This window comes from Fonticula alba, assembly GCF_000388065.1.
Source record: "Fonticula alba strain ATCC 38817 unplaced genomic scaffold supercont2.1, whole genome shotgun sequence".
NCBI lineage: Eukaryota > Rotosphaerida > Fonticulaceae > Fonticula > Fonticula alba.
The window spans coordinates 1,374,060-1,389,426 of NW_009242971.1; the positions used below are offsets into that span (position 1 = coordinate 1,374,060).

The 15,367-nt window shown below is 63.8% G+C and overlaps 5 protein-coding genes across 5 annotated transcripts; 4 read left to right on the forward strand and 1 right to left on the reverse strand.

The window, feature by feature from the left end:
- Positions 1–542: 542 nt before the first annotated feature.
- Positions 543–2,716, forward strand: H696_00305 (hypothetical protein; the record flags this gene model as incomplete). The annotated part of the gene is made up of 6 exons (XM_009494153.1): positions 543–1,273; positions 1,411–1,754; positions 1,965–2,076; positions 2,171–2,313; positions 2,571–2,611; positions 2,633–2,716. 6 exons carry the CDS (start codon positions 543–545, stop codon positions 2,714–2,716), a joined length of 1,455 nt encoding a protein of 484 aa, XP_009492428.1.
- Positions 2,717–2,898: 182 nt separating this feature from the next.
- On the forward strand, positions 2,899–5,234 carry H696_00306 (50S ribosomal protein L13Ae). The gene is made up of 4 exons (XM_009494154.1): positions 2,899–3,018; positions 4,123–4,395; positions 4,529–4,672; positions 4,869–5,234. The coding sequence occupies exons 1-4, from the start codon at positions 2,995–2,997 to the stop codon at positions 5,040–5,042; spliced, it is 615 nt and encodes a 204-aa protein (XP_009492429.1). The 5' UTR covers positions 2,899–2,994; the 3' UTR covers positions 5,043–5,234.
- A 2,680-nt stretch (positions 5,235–7,914) lies between these two features.
- Positions 7,915–9,987, forward strand: H696_00307 (hypothetical protein). Its single transcript, XM_009494155.1, has 4 exons — positions 7,915–8,662; positions 8,810–9,118; positions 9,261–9,463; positions 9,631–9,987. The coding sequence occupies exons 1-4, from the start codon at positions 8,178–8,180 to the stop codon at positions 9,903–9,905; spliced, it is 1,272 nt and encodes a 423-aa protein (XP_009492430.1). The 5' UTR covers positions 7,915–8,177; the 3' UTR covers positions 9,906–9,987.
- A 761-nt stretch (positions 9,988–10,748) lies between these two features.
- Positions 10,749–12,069, forward strand: H696_00308 (NADH dehydrogenase (ubiquinone) Fe-S protein 6). The gene is made up of 4 exons (XM_009494156.1): positions 10,749–10,792; positions 11,044–11,184; positions 11,321–11,380; positions 11,511–12,069. The coding sequence occupies exons 2-4, from the start codon at positions 11,044–11,046 to the stop codon at positions 11,694–11,696; spliced, it is 387 nt and encodes a 128-aa protein (XP_009492431.1). The 5' UTR covers positions 10,749–10,792; the 3' UTR covers positions 11,697–12,069.
- A 552-nt stretch (positions 12,070–12,621) lies between these two features.
- Positions 12,622–15,078, reverse strand: H696_00309 (hypothetical protein). The gene is made up of 10 exons (XM_009494157.1): positions 14,918–15,078; positions 14,746–14,837; positions 14,499–14,549; positions 14,293–14,388; positions 13,925–14,078; positions 13,667–13,733; positions 13,475–13,567; positions 13,245–13,346; positions 13,014–13,131; positions 12,622–12,885 (listed from the first exon to the last, which is right to left on the reverse strand). The coding sequence occupies exons 1-10, from the start codon at positions 15,072–15,074 to the stop codon at positions 12,760–12,762; spliced, it is 1,056 nt and encodes a 351-aa protein (XP_009492432.1). The 5' UTR covers positions 15,075–15,078; the 3' UTR covers positions 12,622–12,759.
- Positions 15,079–15,367: the final 289 nt, after the last annotated feature.

Below are 15,367 nucleotides of genomic sequence, written 5' to 3' on the forward strand. Positions count from 1 at the left end.
GGGGGGAAGGAGGGCATATTATTGTTTGCCACCAGCCCACGATGCAGCCCGCACACCCGACGCACATACACACACACACGCGCACACACGCACAGTCATCCTCACCCCGTGTTTTGTCCGCGCGCCCGCCGGCCGGCCAGCCGGCATACCTGCCCGGGCAGGCCTCTGACCGGGCAAGGCCGGGAAGATGAGATCAATCTCGGCGGCCTTGCAGCAAGAGGCCCCCGGGACATTCAAGGGCCAAGCCACTGTCCCTCATCTGTGCTGGCCGCACGACAGCCAATCCCCCCCCCCCCCAACGAGCCATTCCCACACGTAGACCCCCTCCCCCTCTTCCTTCCGTCTTTCCCCACTCTCTCTCTCTCTCTCTCCCTTCCCTGCCCAACCGACTCTTCGCCTGGCCTGGTGACATCTGCTCTCCCTGCACACTCCTTCGCCCAGTGCGCCGGTGGGCTGGGCGGTGATCTTGTTGAGCAGAAGCATTTCCTTCGACTTGTCGTCCTCTCCCCCGGCCCCCTTTCTCTCCTTGCCTCGTGGTGACCATGCTTCGCGCTGCCCTTTTTGCTGCCCGGTCGACCCAAGGAAGGCCTGGGAACCTTCTGCGGCCGACTGCCCAGCATGTCATTCGGCATAGCAGCAGTCTCCGCCGCGACCAGGCCCCTTCGCCGACGATGGTTCCACTGGTTGGACTACATGCACCAACAGCGCCCGGAACCCCTGGGCACCGGAGCCATCACCTCCCCAGTTCCGATGGTCTGCTTTGGACCGATCTCCGAAAGACCCACACCCCGTCGGCCGCCTCGGGGTCGGCTCCTTGCAGTGGGGGTGGCAGTGGGCCAGACACCGGGATCACCGGGCCCCTGGTGGACGACCTGCTTTCCGTGAGTGGCACCCCTCTGTCAGACGACGGGCTGGACCTCTACTATCAGGGCCCCCCGACACCGCACTACAGCCAGATCTCCGGCGGCGGTGTTGGTGGCGGTGGCGACGCCGCCACCCAGTCCTTCGGCCTTCTGTCAAACCTGGCCGAGCGGAACCTGTCCACGGCCAACTTCTCGCCGAGTAATGACAGCCTGAATGCCGGGACGACCTCTGAACCCGAGTTCGACGTGGCATTCGATGCGGAATTCAACCAGGCCAATCGCAGCATGCCTACTTTCGCCCCGTCCTGGAAGGCGACTCTGCTGTCCACCACTGCCACCACTGCCCATCCGACGCATCCCTCGCCGCCCCGGGTTGCCGATTGGGCACACATTGACCATGCTCTCAGCAGGTATGGCCCGGGAAGGGAGATGGAGACAAGGCACATGGTGCCATCTTTTCTCTTTTCTTTTTTTTCCTTCCCTTTTGACGCCCCCCCCCCCCCCCCTGCGACTAACACATGTGCTTGAATGTGTACACGTCCTCCAGCCACTTCCAACTGTCCTCCCTGCGGCCGATGCAGCGTCAGGCCATTGAAGCCCATATTCAGGGCAAGGACAGTCTGGTTCTCCTGCCAACCGGCTCGGGCAAGTCCATCTGCTACCAGCTACCGGGCATCATTTCGCCGCACCTCTGCTTGGTCATCATGCCGCTTCTGTCACTGGCTGAAGATCAGATGGCATCCCTGCGGCAGCTTGCTCTCTTTTCCGCCTCGGCGGAGGTCCGGGCTTCGGTCGTGGATCCGGGTGGGCCGGATGCCCCAAACGGCCCGGATGCGGTCCATTTTCTGAACTCCTCAACTTCGACGGAGACCCGGAGGAGAATCTTTTCTCGTACGCATACGCCCGATCTACGATCGCCATCATCCAAGCCAGGCTGGTCCCTTGCCTTGTGTGTCCCTCCTACTCCTCCTTACCCCTCTCTCCTCCCCCCTCCCCCTCCTCCTCCACACACACACACACACACGCGTGCGCGCGCACGCGCGCGTGCCTACTTCCACCCTACCATCCACGGCCTCTTTGCCCTGCTCCCACCTGCGATAGAGCTCAGCAGGGGCAATATTCGCTTTCTGCTCACCACGCCGGAGACCCTCCAACATAATCGTGCTCTGCGAGACACCATCCTCGCCCTTTATCACCGGAATAAGCTCGGCAGGTGTGTGGCTCCCGCCTTGTTACCCTGCTATTTGTGACGTACTCTGACTCGTGCCTTCTTCCCTCTTTCTCCTGTTCTGGCTTGCTTTCCCCAGCATCATCGTCGATGAGGCCCACTGTGTTAGCCAATGGGGCCATGACTTCCGCCCGGCCTATGCCATGATTGGGCAATTCCGTCGACAGGTGCCGAAGGTGCCACTGATGGCTCTGACCGCCTCGGCCACGCCGATTGTCCAAAGTACATCCCCCCCCCCCTTCCTCCCCCCCCCCCCCCGCCCCCCCCCCTCCTCCCTCCCCTCCCCCCCCCCCCCGCCCCCCCCGCCCCCCCCCCCCCGGGGTGGGGGGGCCCGGGGGGGGGGGGCCCCTTTTTCCCCCCCGGTTTTTCCCCCCCCCCCCCCCCCGGCCCCCCGGGGGGGGGGGGCCGCCCCCCCGTTTCCCCCCCCCCTCCCCCCCCCCCCCCCCCGCCGCCCCCCTGCCCCTCCCACACACACCGAGGCGAGGCTGGCCGCATTCAGGTCCCAGGGGCGGGGGCGCATGTGCGTCCCCCTGCGTGCAAGGGCCCGCGTGCGCGGCACCCGGGCCCGGCGGTTCGCGCTTCCGCGAGGGCGCACGGCAGCTCCCCATGGTGTGTCGCCCCCTGAGGAGAAGGGTACACCCGTGTGGTGTGGCGCCGGCCCCGCGCGGGGCCAGGGCGAAGGAGTGACCTTGGGTCTCGGGGGGTGCCCCCCCCCCCCCCCCCGCCCCCATCCCCGGCCTTTGTCGGTGGCGAGTACACCCGCGCGTGCTGGTGCCACGGAGGAGGGGTGTGTGTGTTTGTGGGATACTCAAAGCTAAGTGGTGGCGAATCTCTCCGGGGCGGAGACTTCTCTCTCTCTGCTTCTGGTGATTTTTTCTCATTTCCCCAAGAGCACTAACAAAGATGTCCGACGCTCCGTTCGTCAAGGTCCGTTTGCCCGTGTCTCCGCCTTGCCTTCCCCCCCCTCCTTCCCTGCTTTTCCTCGCGCGCCGCCTTCTGCCCTCTGCGCCTGCCCCCTCCCCCCCTCCTGTTCCCCCCCCCTGCTCCCCCTCCTTCCTCTTCTCCTTGTCTGCTCTTCCTCCCCCCCTTTGGCGTGCGAGGCGTCCCGGTGGGCGCGCGCGTGACACTCCCTCTCGGGCGCGGTGGCGCCGGCTTCCGGACCGCGTGCTTTCCCTCCTTGGCTCTGTGCATTTGCGCCTGCTCGCACTTGCTCCCGTGCCCGATGTTGTGCCCGCGCGCCTGCGCCGCCCCCCATTTTCCTTGCTCCTTTGTGTCACTGTCAGCGCGCATCCATGCGTGTATGTGTGTCCGTGTGTCCTTGCGCACTCCTCCCTCCCCCTGTGGATTCTCCTTTCCCCTTCTCTCTCCCTCTCTCTCGTTGGACCGGTCGACCTCTTCCCCGCGCTGGGGAAACCCTTCGCGTTGGAATGACACGCGTCCATCTGTACTTCGTTTGAGTAGGCCCCGGAAGGAGGAGCGGGTCGGGTGTGCACATACACACACACACTCATATGCGCGCATGTCTGCGTGTCTGCCAAGACGCATCTCTTCCTATTCCCCCCTCTCCCCTCCTCTCTTGTGTTCAGTCCTGTCGCGATTTGAGGTGTCCCATGCCGGTCAGGCTTCCCTCCGTCCCGTTGGTCGCGCCAAATCAAGTCGTCTGCATGCACACTGTGAAGAAGGGCCTGTCCTGTGTTTCGGCACATTTCGGCCTCGCATCCCTGTTTCCCCTCTCCGTCATTTGATGCTGTCTTTCAGTATCTGGCGCGCTCTGCGCTGGTCCTTTCATGGGGGAAACAGGATGTGCATTCTCACTTGCTGCATGCTGTCCTTGATTTTGCCTCGTGTGCGACCTGGTTCGCGAGGGGCGTCCGACTGGCTGGGTTTTCCTGTCACGCAGGCGTACACACATATCCCCCTCGCCATCGTGGCGAAGCGCGCCCTTCCCCCACTCTCTCCCTTCCCTGGTCGTCGCCATCTTGCTGACTTTCCCCCTCCCCTCCTCCCTTCCATGCCCCCTCTTCCACACAGGTTGCGACCATCGACGCTAAGGGCCACCTCCTTGGCCGTCTTGGTTCGGTCATCGCTAAGCAGCTCCTCCAGGGTCAGAAGATCGTGGTCGTCCGCTGCGAGGAGGCCGTTGTCACTGGCTCTCTCCCCCGCAACCGTCTCAAGTACGCCCGCTACCTGGACAAGCGCATGCAGACCAACCCCATCCGTGGTCACATCCACTACCGCTCTCCTTCCAAGATGCTCGTGAAGGTCATCCGCGGTATGCTTCCCCACAAGACCCCCCGTGGTGCTGTACGTCTTCCCTCTCCTTGCTTGCATTTTCTGGTGTCCCTCTCCCTCTCCCTCTCCGGGTCCGTCTTGCGTTCCTTCCTCTGACGCATTCCCTCCGTCTCCCTTTGTCTCCCTCTCCGTCCCTCGCACGCAGGCTGCCCTTGACCGCCTGATGGTCTTCGAGGGTATCCCCCCCGCCTACGACCGCACCAAGCGCGTTGTTGTCCCCGACGCCCTCGCCAAGCTCCGCCTGCGCCCGGACCGCAAGACCACCAACCTCGGTGAGCTCGCCTCCAAGGTGTGTTCATCTCCTCCCTCGCTTTCTTTTCGTCTCCCTCCCCGCCGTCGGTCGTGTGTGCACCACCGCACCCCGGCCGCGGCGGCCCCCTCCCCCCTTCCTCAGTTGCTGACCCCGCCTCTCCCTCTCTCCTCCTCTCGCTGTGTTTGCTTCCCCTCTCCTCTTCTTCCTTGTGCCCCTGGTACCTCTGCCGCAGGTCGGCTGGAAGTACGGTGCCGTCGTCTCCGTCCTCGAGGAGAAGCGCAAGGCCCGCTCTGAGGCTTACTTCAAGGCCAAGCAGTCCATCATCGCCGCCAAGGCCAAGGCCGTTGCCGCCAACGCCGACGCCATCAAGCAGCACACCGAGTACCTCGCCTCTGTTGGCTACTAAATACTCCGGCGTCCCCTGCGCTCGCTCGCTCGCGCCCTGGGCAGTGTGTTCTTGGCATCAAGCCTCTTTCCACCTCCCTGTTTTGAACTTGTGTCAGCCCACTCCCCGCGTGTGCTTTCTCCCCCCAAGAAATATACGCCCGGCTAAGGAAATACAGTGTCCCGCGCGCGACTCCTCTCCCCCCCCCACCAATTGTGCCCGTTGTGTTTCTCTTTTTTTCCCTCGTCTCTCCCTCCTGTTCCTCGGCGGCCACATCTTCGTCCCTCTTCCACTTGCTCTCGTTTGGCTCTCTCTGTGTGGCGGCCTTGAGGGGAGAGAGACCAGCGAGCGCCGCGGGAGAGAGAGAGAGGGAGAGGGAGAGAAGGCCCTCTCTTCTCTCGTTTTTGGTCGTCTTCGCCGGCTGTTGCTCGGTCCTCGCTCCCGGGGAGAGGGCCGCGGGGCAGGGAAAGGGCCCACATGCGTGTGGGGCCCCTGCGCGCGCCCTGTGCCTGGTTTCTCCCTGCGTACGTGTGTGGGGGGCCGGGGAGGGGCGGGGGCAGCGACAGGTGCAGACGGGCGAGGGAGGGGCAGGCGCAGGCGGGCGGGAGGGGGAGCTGCTCGTGTTCATCTCCCACGAGCCAGTCTATATTGGGGGGGGTCCCCCATTCGGCCCGGTTACCCCGCCGGGCCCGTCCCCGCGCCGAGGTTTTCCCCTCCCGGCTGGAGGCGACCGGGGCCGGAGTCGTTTGACCCTCGTGTAGGGTGGTTTCCATTTCCAGAGGCAGCTCCGACTGGAGCGGCCGCCGCCCCCCCCCCCCACCTCTCCCAGTTCGGTACCGGGGCGTAGCACGCCCTTCCTCCATCGGCGGGTTCCCCTCTCGCGGTTTACCATCCTCTTGGCGGGCATTGTGCCGGGGACCGAGCCGGTCCCAGAGCCATGTGCTGTGCCCGAGGGTAGGCGCCACATGGCTCGGCACTCGGGAGGTGGCGTCCCCGTCATTCTGCTGCAGCCGGGAGCTCCGCCGACAGTGTAGGACCACAGCGAGGGGAGAGGCAGCCTCCGGAAGGGAAGGGCTTTTTCCGGCTGTGTTGGCCAGACCCTCCGAAGGACTCTCCCCGTCTTCCGCCAGGAGAGAGAAAGAGAGAGGGAGAGAAAGACATTGAGAAAGCAAATGAGAGAAGGGGAGAGCACCGCGTCCGCCAGAGGCCCGGTCCCTGCCGAGGCTTTGGCGTGCACTCGCGGAACATCCCGCCGCTTGGGGCGGGGACGTTTTTTGCTGGCCAACCGCGCGGGGGCGCGGAATTCCAGATCACACGACCTCCCCGTAATATGAATGACATTCCGGTAATTAACCGCCACCGTGATCCCAAGTCCACGGGTCGATTATTAAATTTCACACCCGACTCGCTGGCTCTCGCCTTTGCAGGTGCTGGGGGGGGGGGAGGGGAGGGGGTGGCCGCGGCAACCAGCACAACACGGCCCGGGGCCGAGCCCGTCGAAGGGGATCGAGGAAACAACAGGCTCCATGTATCCAGATGCTCCGTGGTTTTCCTTCCTGCCCCCGGAACTCCGGTCGGGAATGTGCCACCGTCTCCCTCGGGCCAGATCGGCAGCGGCCTGCCATGGACCGTGCTGTATGTTCTCCTCGCGGTGGTGGGCGGACGGAGGGCGGGGGGGGGGGCGTGCGCCTGGCGCAGCCCGGGGTGGCCTGAGTCGGAAGCATGCCCGTCGATGTCTTGCGGACTTTGGGCGGGGAATAGCACACAACGAAAGCCAGGCGGCCGGGTCATTCTTCACGTGAATAGCACCGGGTAAGCTCCGGCCGGGAGGGGTCGTCAGCGACGCCCGTGCTGCGCCCTTCCTTCGCGCTTTTCGTGTCGCCCGGAGGGCGGGGCGACGCGAGCATGTCGCCCTCGCCACCCCCTGGGGGGGAGGGGGGGTGGGGGGGGGCGAAGGAGGAGATGCTCGACATACCACACATCATCCACGATGCAGTTGGCGCCTGGCCGCATGGGTGTTCCCCTGACCGGGAGCCGGGGGCTCTGGGATTCCCCGTTCGCAGATGCACTGGCACACGAGTATATGCTGCTTCCGGGCCACCAGCCGGGAGGCGACCCACGGCCCGTCGGTTAAATGTACCAAATATTGCTGGCAAGACTCCCCAGGGGGGCGTCATCGCCGGGATGCCCGCCTTCGTGTGAAGCCCATCCCCGACTGGTCGCCCCTCGGGGGGGGGGGGGAGCCTCACATCAGCCACTCAGCGAGAGCTTAACAAGTGGCCGGGAGGGTAGGGCACGAAAGTGCAGCGACACCGAGGCCAGCCCTGGCGGATGCGAGGTGGATGCCGTCCCCCGCCCTCCATTCCTCTGATATGTTCATATTCGCGCCCTCTCGCCCAGCGTCATCCTGCGTCTGGTCGCTCGCGCACTCGGCTCGGCGGGTTGGGGGGGGGGGGGGGCCGGGGAGGGGTTACCGTTTTCTGCGCATTCGCCGAGGGAGTCTTGCTCCGCCTCACCGGCATGCGGCCTGCGCATGCCCTGGGCCGCGGCATGCCCGGATTCAGCTGCGTCCCGGTCCTGGCCGATTGCTCCGGCTGACCGCCGCGCGGGGACAAGGCAACCCACCGGGGGGGGAGGGGGAGGGGGGGGGGGGGCCAATGAGGCGACCGAGAGTGCCGTAGCCCTCCGGAGCAGCGTCCAACCCTCTCGCGACCGCCTCCCGAACGAGGACCCACCTGTCTACGGCTGCTCAGCCGGGGGATCGGCCCGACGCGCCTGACGTACCCACTCGTTTTTCACGCCACTGCGGGGCTCCGTCTCCGGGTCCCCACCGCAGGTGAGAGGGACAGGCCTGCACCCGGAGCAGGTCTTCCGCCCCCCTCCCCCCCCCCCACTCCAAGGTTTCGCTCCTCGTCCTGGTCCCGGGCCCGGGAGGGCTTCGGGGCTGCCCGTCTCTTCTCGAGAGATGGCGCCCTGCGATCCGGCGGGCTTCCCCGGGGCGGCAAAGCTGGATGCACGCCTCTGCGCTCGCCCCCTCCCCCCTTCCCTTCCTCCACCTTTCGCGCAGCCTCCTCCTCCCACCCATCGCCGCTCCCTCTCCCTTCCCCCCCCAACCACCCATCCCCACCCCAGCTCGTCCCGGCCCCCTCCAAAGCCATGCCACTGGCCGCGATCCTCTTCGCCTTTGAGCTGATCCTGTATGCGGTGACCGCGGCGCTGGTCATCGCATTGACCATCATCTCGGCTGTCGGGCTACTGGCCTCGCTTCTGATCAAGCCGCCGCACTATGCCCATCGGAAACCCCACCAGGGCCTTGCCCCCAAAGGCCAGCCTCCCTTCGATGAGGATGCATGGCTCCCATACGAGGGCACCCCCAAGTCGGACTTTGGGCTGGACTTTGTGGAGGTGGAATTCCCGGCCACGCCCCTGGTGCCGGAGTCCCGCCAGGGCCCGGTGCGCATCGGCAACGACATTTTCCCCGTCATCGAGCGATACGACGCGTCCGGCTCTCCAGTCCAGACCAATCAGGCGTCATTTACCCTGGGCAAGACCCCGGTGTCCAAGATGCCTGGGCGCCGGGTGCGCACCGAGGTTGTGCCGACCCTGCGCGGCTGGCTCATCAAGGGCCGCCAGGGCGTCTGGTGCGTGTCCCGCGCTTCTGTCCATCCTCCCTCCCTCCCTCCCCCCTCTCTCTTCCTCTCTCTTCCTCTCTCTTCCTCTTCATCCCTTTCGTCGATAGTGCGTCTGACATGCCATACTCGGCACATTTCAATGGACCTCGATACCAGGCCCGACCAGCGTGGTGTGGTTTGCGTGCACGGTGGCGGCCGCGACCGCCGAGAGTTCCACCGTATGCTGCCCTTCCTGCATGAGGCCGGCTATTCGGTCTTGTTGTTTGATCTGCGCGAGCATGGCATCAGTGACGGCACCGGGCGCGGCCTCGACTGGGGCCGAGAGATGGTCTTCGATGTGGATGGCGCCGTCAATTTTGTCAAGAGCCCGCTTGTCGGGTGGGACTACGTGGCCCTGGCTGGGACCAGCAACGGCGCTGCCCTGGCTGGCCTGGCCTGCGGGCTTGAAGATGGCGCCATGTGGCGGTGTGTACCGATCTTCGCTCACCTGCCCTTTCCCCCCTTTCCTGCTTTGTTGTGCTGACACCTGACGTTGGCATTTACGGTGCCTCGCTTTCTCTCCTCCTTTTCCTCCCCCCCCCCCCCCTCTGCTCCCTTCCCCTTTCAGTGCGGTCGCTCGGCCTCGGCCACTGATCGATGCGCTGATCTTGGACTCGACGTACACTCGGCCGCGTGATGGCATGCGTGCGATCATGGAGACCGCCCTCGGGGAGTTCCCCTTCCCCTGGATCATGTCCAAGATCACCCCCTGGCTGATTCCGCTCGTGGTGGCCACCTGCCGGTCGCGCCTGCGCCTGGGCCAGCTTCATCGTACGCATGGCTACATGTTCTTCCGGATCTCCCTCCTCATTCAGCCCCGATCGCTTACTCCTCCTTGTCCTGCTCCCACAACGGCTGCCACCACCGCCGTCGCCGCCGTCATCACGGCCACGGCTGCTGCTGTTGCCGCCCTCCTTCCCCTCCCTCTGTGGCCCCAGGCAAGCTGCGCAAGCTTACCTCTGTGGGTTTGGTCGACGTTCTCCCTTACACCCGGCCCCGGCCGACACTCATCATCCACGGCACCGCCGATCGGCGTTTCCCGGTCCTGCATGCGCATGACATCTTCAACGCGATCCCGGCCAACCACCACCGCAAGAGCCTGCTCATCATTGAGGGCGGCCGCCATGCGGAGACCTTCAACGTCGATAGCGCATCCTACCAGCGCAAGTTCCTTCAGACTCTGGCGCTGATGGGCGGCACCAAGAGCCGGTGAGAAGTTCATGCCCACAAGCCTGCATGCGGCCACGTACCCGCCCCCGCCTGTCACACGTGTCCCCCTCCCCCTTCCTTGAGTCTCTCCCCCCCCCCCCCTCTCTCTCTCTCTCCCTCCTCCTGGCAGCTATCTTGCACTTAGCCATAGCGCCGAGGGGTGCCCTTGTTCCTTGCCTTTCCTCCTCTCTCTCTCTCTCTCTCATGCTTGTGCGTGTTGTTTTCTTCCCAGCGCATTTGGCAGTCCCAGCGAACGGCATGCCCTTCAAAATAGAGTATCTTCCCCTCCCCTCGGATACGCGCACGACACGATCTGCAATAACAGTACGATAGCGGATGGCGAGCAGTACATTGGCACATGGCCGGGACCGGAACCTAAATACAGGAGAAAGCAACCCTCCCGGACAGATCTACCGAAGAGGTGGCTCCTGCTGCCTGGAGGAGGGAAAGGGCTGACGGGGGACGGCGGGAGGAGAGATGCCCATGATTCCCCCCACTCGAACAGGGCTCCTTGGCGGGAAGGGAGTGGGCGGGACGAGGGGGGGGGGGGACAGAGAGGGCGAGAGAGAGAGAGAGAGAGAGAGAGAGAGAGAGAGAGAGAGAGAGAGAGAGAGAGAGCGGGCTCTTGCCCCGCCGCCTGACAATGGACTGGATGACCCGACCCCGGCTGGCGGGGAAGCCAGGTGCGTGTCCCCCCCCTCGCCGCCCCGCCCCCGGAATAAGGCCGCCTTGGATGCGGGGGCGGTTGATTGGGGCTACTTTTCCCCCAGGGGGGGCTTTTTCATCAGGTGCGTTGATTTCCTCGCCTCGGGAATTGGAGATAACCAAGCATTCGGCTCAGAGTCCTCTCCCCCCCCCCCCCTCACCCTGTTCCCTGTTGCTTTTGCCACTGTAAGCCCATCGCTCCTCCCTCCTCGCCCCCCTTCCCCCCATCTTTTCCTTTCTGTCCTTCTCCCCCTTCTGTTCCGCCTTCGGCCCGCCTTCTCTCTATTTCTCCGCCCTCCAAATCCCCCTTCCCCCCCTGCCATACCGGGGGCGTCCCTGGTTGCCATTCCTTGCTCGTGAGGTCCCTTCCTCCTTCCCCATCTTAACCTCTCGTCACCGCTGTCTCCCTCGTTGCTGCCCTTGGCGCCATTGCGCAGATGCTCGCCATCTCTCGTTCCCTGACCCGCCTGGCCCCGGCTATGGGCGTTGTCCGCCGCGGTCTTGCCACCAACGCCGTTGCCACGGTCACCCCCACCCCGACCGAGGTCACTGGCACTGACACCTGGAGCCCGAACCAGGTATGTGCCCCCTCAACACTCCGGCGCCTTCCTCTCTCTCTCGGAGCCGCCCCCACCCCCCCCTTTTTTTTTTCCAGATCCGCTTCGAAGTGTCTAATTCCCCTCCCTCCCCCTGCTCCCTCTTCCAAACACACAGGCTAGCCGTGTGGGCTCCATGACTGGTCCTCGTTTCCTTGATGTCGACCTCAGCCTCCAGGTTCGCCTCTCAATGCACTTGCGCCCTTGCCACCACCACGTTTGGGACCTTCTTGTTTGACACCCCAAAATCCGAACTCCCTCCCTCCCTCGGCGACACCCGCCTTCTTTGCATTTCCATGCATTTGTAGCCGATGCCCAAGCCCGCCATCGACCTGATTGCCGAGCAGCCGGTCATCGAGGTTGCTGGTCGCGTCGCCTCCTGCGACGGCGGCCACCCTGCCCTTGGCCACCCCACCGTCTACATCAACCTTGACGACCCCTCGGCTCCGCACTCCTGCGGCTACTGTGGCCTCCGCTTCCGCCAGGCCAAGTAGATTCCCCACTCCCGGGAGCGTTGAGCGCACCATTGCCCCTCCCTCCCCCCTCTCTCAGGTGCTTTGCTGTGCCTTCCCCCCCCCCCCCCCTGAGAGGGGTCCCTCCCGACTCTCCCCCTCCCTTCCTGGTTACCGCTCCGCCCCCTCCGCCTCTTCCCCCTCACAGGCCGAAGCACCACATGTTCCTTTGTTGATTGCGTTCTCGCGCCGCTACACTTGCCTCGAAACAAGTGCAGATCCCTCCCCTTCCCTCTTCCTCCCCCTTGTAAATATGATTTCAGTTCACACCCTGTCGGCTGGCGGTGTGCGCCCGTACGCGCTCGCCACGTCCGTGTAGGAACAATAAAGAAAGACGCACCGTGTCCACGGGAGATGGCTTTCATGTGGTCGTGAACTCGACCCCCCCCCCCCCCCTGCGGCTCAGGGACGGAGGGCGGGGCCGGCAGGCCAGAGGGATACCTTTTTTTTCTCACTTTGGAGGTGGTTTGTATATTGGCCCCGAGAGAGGGATGACGGGGGACACGTGCAGTATTTCGAAGTGAACTTGATGCAGCTCTTCTCACGCAAGAGGGTCTTTTGCCGCAGTGTGCGGCCGAAGAAAGGGAGGATGGACATCATTGGGCGGCGGCATTCTACCTGAGGGCGGAACATCTTCCTTCTTTCGCTCGCTCGCTCTCTATCTCTTCCGGTGTCTCTGCTTCGCTTTCCGCGGCTTCTTCCTTCGCGCACTGTATCCCGCCATGTTTGACATGCTTTCGCGGTCCTTCTCTTGAAAGGAGGGATATGCGGGGGAGGGGAGATGGGCGCGTGGCACCATTCACTGAGGACCTGCCTCTCGTGCCGGGGGTGCTTGTGCCTCCGCCAAAGGAAGGAAGACAATGGTGTGGAGGAGGCAAGAGAGGGAGAAGAGAGAGAGAGAGGGGAGGGGAGGGGGGGGGGGGGGGGGGGCAGCGAAATGCGGTCATCCACCGAGGCACCGTGTGCCCGGAGGAGCGACGGGGAAGAGAGGCCAGTAGGCCTCCAACAACAGAGACTGGCCACACAGCGAGCTGGATTGTCCCATTTACACCTGGGAGGCGGCGGCGGACTTGGCAGCCGAAGCGATGGCAGCCTGGCCAGCCTCAGACTCGACCACCTCGCGACCAGCACGAGCCATGGTGACGCCCTTCCGGCGATAGTGCAGGATGACCTGGAGGCGAGAAGTAAGAGGTGGAGGCGGGGTCAGCAGGGTGGAGGACACAGGCCTTGTAGGGCAAAATGAGAATGGCAGGAAGAGATGGGCGATGAGCATGTCCCTCCACATGTCGACAAACGCACGTCCTTGATCTGCCAGACAAGGAAGAGGCAGAGCAAAACCCAGAAGCCAGCGGCGATCAGCATGATGATAGAAGCGACGAGGTTCTTGCTCAGGACGCCGAGAGCATTAATAAAGCCACTGCATATGTGTGTGTGTGTGTGTGTGTCAGTAGAGGCGGGCGCGGGAGAATATTTGGGGGCTTGTTTCATGCACCCGGGGTGGTGGTAGTGGTGGGGATGGTAAACACGCACGATGAGCCGGTGTTCGGAATGCCAATGGCAAGAATGATGGCCGTCAAGATGTGGAAGGAGTAGGTGAAGATGAAGACGAAGTAGAGGATTGACTTGTTCTTGCTGCGATTGCCGGCCGAAAGAGGCCATAGATCCACGTGGGGAGGAAGGAGGGTCAGAAATGTGCCTCGCATCGCCGATTGTTTAGGGGATATCCTCGGGGGCTTTTTTTTTTGGCCTTCAACACGCACCGGACGGCCTTGTAGAAGGGGCGATACCAAAAGACGAAGGAGACAACCGGCAGAATGATACAAAGAACGAGAGAGATACCGAAATCAACGCCACTGCGAGGGGGGGGGGGGGAAGGAGGACGAGGTTAGAGCGGGCCGAGTGGCGGTTGGAAAAGAAAGGGAAACGGCAGGACGAGCGTCCGAAGGTCATACCCGCCGGAGTTGGAAGCCAGGCGGGCAAGACAGCCGACAACATTCAGCAGGAGAACCGCGCAGGTTACTGTCCCCGCCCATGTTATGGTAAAATCGGCACACACGGAGACACACGCAGGCGCGCGGACGTGCGCGTGCAGGTGGATGTACACATGGATGCACAGCGATGGCCATACGGAAGTCAGCAAGTGGCAAAGAGGGCAAGGTATGGCCGAAGCAGACAAGGATAGCCTCACAGTCGATGGGGTAAGCACATACGCATCCAAGAAAAATAGACCCGCTTAACCAGGGTTCGGCCATCCTCCGGGATGTCAACCTGAATGTTGTGGTAGATGAGCGGCTTGAGGGGCCGAGGGGGCCAGTTGGGCTGGCGGTTGAGCTTTGGAGCGACCACCTGCTCAGCCTCGCCAAGCTGTGTGACAGATGCCCGCACGCGTGAGCGTGTGTGTGTGTGTGTGTGTGTGTGTGTGTGCCGGAGAGAGGGAGAGAGCGTGCGCGTGCGAAGAAAAGCGACGCAGGTCCAGCCGAGTTAGGGGGTGGAGAGGGGGGACAAGGAGGGATGGCAAAAGACGGCAATGGATGCGTGAATGTGCATGCGCCAAGGATGGAGCGGACAGGGAACTTACCTTGAGTGAGCGGTACTCGAGCTGATTCTCGCGACGCTGGAGATCGCGCTCGCGCTCCTCAAGGCGGCGCTCACGTTCTTCAAGGCTGCCCATGGCCTACATAGGAGGAGGAGAGAGGGGGAGAAAGGGGAGGAAGGAGAGTGCTGTTAGAGGGTCCATCGGCATGGGGAGAGATTGAGGCATGCGTGGGGAATATGCAAACGCACCATGGAGTTGCCCCCGCCATAAGCGGAGGAGTCATTGTAATCGCTGTATTGCTGTGTCCATGAGTTGCCATTTTGAACGGCAGTGTGTATGTACGTGGTTGCGAGCGTAGGTCAGTGCCGGAATGGCCGGGAGGAGGGTGGGTTTTGTCGCTCGAACAGGCAGATGCCGGTGCCTTGTATTATGGGGGGGGGGGGGATGGGACGCGATCCGTGTGGCGGCACAAGTGTCATCTTGATTGGGCCGTACCTCTCCAGAGTCGCCATAGGCGGAGACATCGCGGAAGGGGTTTGACATGGTTTTCGGGGTGGGGGGAGGGAGCGAGGGGAAGGGAGGGAGTACTGTCCGGGTGAAAGCGGTCAGCAGGCGATCCTACCGTATGAGCTGAAGAAAGGGGGGGGGGAGGGCAGAGGGCACACACGATTTCCGGGAGAGAGGGGACGCGCTGACTTCGTGAAATGGAGCAAAAGGCAGGGAGAGGGAGGAGACAGGAGGGAGGTGGAAGGCGCAGGATGGAGATCAGCACCAGAGGCCGTGAGGTGGTGCCCTGGCCGAAGAACGGGCCCCTCAGGCCGCATCTCGATGGTGTGGCCTCGAATGGTCACCAGGCCATGTTGTTGGGGATGGAAGATCGGGCACTTCCGGCGCCCCCTCGTATTCCCGTGCCCCCCCCGCCCTGCCAGCCACCGCTCCTGGCCGCCGGCCGACCCCGCCCCACTGGCTCCAGACCGCCCCATGCCCGAGTCTTGAAGTCGTGGAACACTGCCTGCAGGGGATCCTGGGACAAGTGGGACCGCGGACCAGCTGGTTAAACCAATTCAGGGGGAAGGCAAGCGGGGGCACTGCGCGGAAAATGGACTCTAGGCTCGGG